The sequence below is a fragment of the Triticum dicoccoides genome, chromosome 7B (assembly GCF_002162155.2).
Source record: "Triticum dicoccoides isolate Atlit2015 ecotype Zavitan chromosome 7B, WEW_v2.0, whole genome shotgun sequence".
NCBI classification, from domain to species: Eukaryota; Viridiplantae; Streptophyta; class Magnoliopsida; order Poales; family Poaceae; genus Triticum; species Triticum dicoccoides.
The window spans coordinates 649,584,391-649,588,524 of NC_041393.1; the positions used below are offsets into that span (position 1 = coordinate 649,584,391).

A 4,134-nucleotide genomic window follows, 5' to 3' on the forward strand; every position below is an offset into this window, starting at 1 on the left:
CGAACGTTGTCCATGGTGGACACCACATTCGGCAAGTGCCATAGCCAATTTTGACACTCTCATTGTTTACTTTGTAGCAAACACGATAGATTCGGGCAAGTACTTCATAGTCGAGTTCATGAATTCGTCTTCGCCGGGTGACAAAGAATATGATGATGAAATGACGATGATGAAGGTGATTCTCGATGTCCCTTTGTTGATCCCTTGAAGTTGAGAACATGCTCTGCCAAACACATCTATTATGGTGTTAGGGCTTATGATATCGTTGGAAATATTAGGTTCTCTGGTTACCAGAAGTGCACGACTGCTATTAGAATGTTTGCCTATGGCATGACTGCAAGTTATACCTCACGATGTTTAAAAGCGCGTGCCTCAAAGCCATGGCCAGATTATCTAATGCAGTGGTCAAGGTGATAACATGGAATACTTGGGAGAACCAAAAGTCGTACACACTACAAGACTCATGGTACTTGAAGAATCAAGAGGGTTTCTAGGTAAACTCGGCTCCTGGATCGCATGCACTAGCACTACTAGCAAACTACTAGGTAAGCTCGGCTCCTGGATCGCATGCACTAGCACTACTAGCAAACTACTTATAGGCGGGGTCCCGCCACTGTTATTTTAGCCAGGTACCAGTGGCGGGCACAAAAGCCTGCTCGCAACTGAAATTAAATTGCTAGTGATGGGCGCCCCTACCTGCCCACCACTTGTTTTCTCAGCCCAGGTTAGTCCCGGGCCAAAAGTACCAGTGATGGGTGTTGAACATGTATTCTCTGCGTGTACGTATATAGTTCTGGGTTGTATATTTTGCACCTGTCACGTCTCTCTCCCCCTCTATAACTTGTACATAGCTTGGGAGACAAGACATTAGGTGCATCCCTTGTATCTATATATGTGCCCCGTGCACGATCAATGAAATTATCAATGCATCCAGTCTCATTCTTCCTAACTTACATGGTATCAGATAGCAAGTCGATCCCCTGCCTTCCGCTGCATTAGCCGCCGCCGCCGCACACAGCCGTCGCCGCTGGTCCGTGCCGCCATCGCCGCTCATCCCCCTCGCTGTTGTACTCGCTCATGCAGCCGCGCCACCTCCCTCTCCTCCAGCAGCCGCCGCCGACTCTAGCCGCCGCCGCCGCTCATCCCCCTCACCGTTGTAATCCCTCCTACACCCGCGTCACCTCCCTCTCCTCCAGCCGCTGCTGCTAGTAAATGCCGCCGCCGCTCATCCCCCTTGCCGCTGTACTCCCTTCTGCAGTCGCGCCACCTCCTTCTCCTCCAGCCGCCGTCGCCGCCGCACCGGGCCGACGCCGCTGCATGCAGCCGCCGCCGTCGCACCGGGCCGCCGCCGCCCATACCCACCGCGCCGCCGCTACCGCTCCTCCCAGGCCACTGCCGTGCCTCCTCCCCCAGCCACCGCCGCCACTGCGATGCCTTTTGCCGCGTCCTCTCTCTTCGGCTACATGTACGCGGACATGCCGGTTCCTTTGAAGGAAATATGCCCTAGAGGCAATAATAAAGTTGTTATTTATATTTCCTTATATCATGATAAATATTTATTATTCATGCTAGAATTGTATTAACCGGAAACCTAGTACATGCGTGAATATATAGATAAACAGAGTGTCCCTAGTATGCCTCTACTAACTAGCTCGTTGATCAAAGATGGTTAAGTTTCCTAGACATAGACATGTGTTGTCATTTGATGAACGGGATCACATCATTAGAGAATGATGTGATGGACAAGACCCATCCGTTAGCTTAGCACTATGATCGTTTAGTTTATTGATATTGCTTTCTTCATGACTTATACATGTTCCTATGACTATCAGATTTGCAACTCCTGAATACCGGAGGAACACTTAGTGTGTGATACGTCCATTTTGCATCATGCTTTTATATTGATATTTATTGCATTATGGGCTGTTATTAGACATTATGTCACAATACTTGTTCTTTTTCTCTCTTATTTTATAAGGTTTACATGAAGAGGGAGAATGCCGACAGCTGGAACTCTGGGCTGGAAAAGGAGAAACTATTAGGGACCTATTCTGCACAACTCCAAAAGTCCTGAAACTCCAGAAAGTCAGTTTTGGAATATATTAAAAATATTGGGCGAAGAAAGCACCAGAGGGGGGCCACCCACCATCCACGAGGGTGGAGGGCGTCCATTACCCCCTTGGGTGTGCCCCCCTGCCTCGTGGGCCACCTGGCAGCCCCCCGATGCCCATCTTCTGATATAAGGTGTCTTTTGCCCTGGAAAAAAAATAAGAAGAAAGCTTTCGGGATGAAGCGCCGCCGTCTCGAGGCGGAACCTAGGCGGAACCAATCTAGGACTCCGGCGGAGCTGTTCTGCCGGGGAAACATCCCTCCGGGAAGGGGAAATCTTCGCCATCGTCATAACCATCGATCCTCTCATCGGGAGGGGGTCAATCTCCATCAACGTCTTCACCAGCACCATCTCCTCTCAAACCCTAGTTCATCTCTTGTATCCGATCTTTGTCTCAAAACCTCAGATTTGTACCTGTGGGTTGCTAGTAGTGTTGATTACTCCTTGTAGTTGATGCTAGTTGGTTTATTCGGTGGAAGATCATATGTTCAGATCATTAATGCCCAAATAACTACTCACAAAGCATATTCATGTTCATAATCAGAGGAGTAATAATATGCATTAAGGATCTGAACATATGATGTTCCACCAAGTAAACCAATTAGCATCAACTACAAGGAGTAATCAACACTACTAGCAACCCACAGGTACCAATTTGTGGTTTGGATACAAGATTGGATACAAGAGATGAACTAGGGTTTTGAGAGGAGATGGTGCTGGTGAAGATGTTTATGGAGATTGACCCCCTCCCGATGAGAGGATGGTTGGTGATGACGATGGTGATGATTTCCCCCTCCCGGAGGGAAGTGTCCCTGGCAGAACAGCTCCACCGGAGCCCTAGATTGGTTCCGCCAAGGTTCCGCCTCGTGGCGGCGGAGTTTCGTCCCGTAAGCTTGCCCACGATTTTTTCCAGGGTAAAAGCCTTCATATAGCAGAAGATGGACACCGGAGGGCCACCGGGGGGCAGGAGACATGGGGCCCCCCACCCTCCTGGCCAGGGTGTGGGCCCCCTGAGATGTTTCTTCCGCTCAATAATTCTTATTAATTTCAAAAATAAGTTTCGTGGAGTTTCAGGATTTTTGGAGCAGTGCAGAATAGGTTTCCAATGTTTGCTCCTTTTCCCGCCAGAATTCTAGCTGCCGACATTCCCCCTCTTCATGGTAAACCTTGTAAAATAAGAGAGAATAGCCATAAGTATTGAGATATAATGTGTAATAACAGCCCATAATGCAGTAAATATTGATATAAAAGCATGATGCAAAATGGACGTATCAACTCCCCCAAGCTTAGACCTCGCTTGTCCTCAAGCGGAAGCCGAAATCAAAAAATATGTCCACATGTTTAGAGATAGAGGTGTCGATAAAAATAAAATACGGACATGAGGGCATCATGATCATTCTTATAACAGCAACATAAATAGATTTTATCATATAATTTCTTATGCTCAAGTAACAATCAATTCACAATGTCAAGTATGGTTCAGAAACTTCATTGAGAACTAACAAACTATAATCTCAGTCATTGAAGAAATTGCAATTTATCATAACATCAGAAAGAGTCAAGAATAGAGCCTTTCAACAAGCCCACACACTCAACTATCATGTAGTCTTCTACAATTTCTAACACTCACGCGATACTTGTGGTTATAGAGTTTCAACCGGACACTGATAAAGATAGGGGCTTATTGTGTTGCCTCCCAACGTATTCACCTTTAGTGATGTCAACAATAATACCCCATGCTAACTTACATCCAATTGGATATATACACACACACACACACACACACACACACATATATATATATATATATATATATATATATATATATATATATATATATATATATATATATATATATGTATATGACAAATTTTTCCTACTACCGGGTGTAGTTACTCCCACTTATGGTTCATACGTTTTAGGTAGTATCTATCATATCGGAGAGTATGTACACATAGTATGTAGTATATAAGAATGTTTAGGTAGTATATATACTACTTTTTTGGTAGTATGTATCATATTTT

General features: G+C 45.6%; 1 protein-coding gene across 1 annotated transcript in view; it reads right to left on the bottom strand.

Annotated features, from left to right (window-relative positions):
- The window catches only part of LOC119339281, a 6,460-nt gene extending 5,104 nt beyond the window's left edge, over nt 1–1,356 (bottom strand). The window contains exon 1 of the mRNA XM_037611399.1: nt 1,153–1,356. Coding sequence (XP_037467296.1) covers nt 1,153–1,356 — 204 coding nt within the window. The remainder of the gene's footprint in view (nt 1–1,152) is intronic.
- Between the last annotated feature and the right edge of the window lie 2,778 nt (nt 1,357–4,134).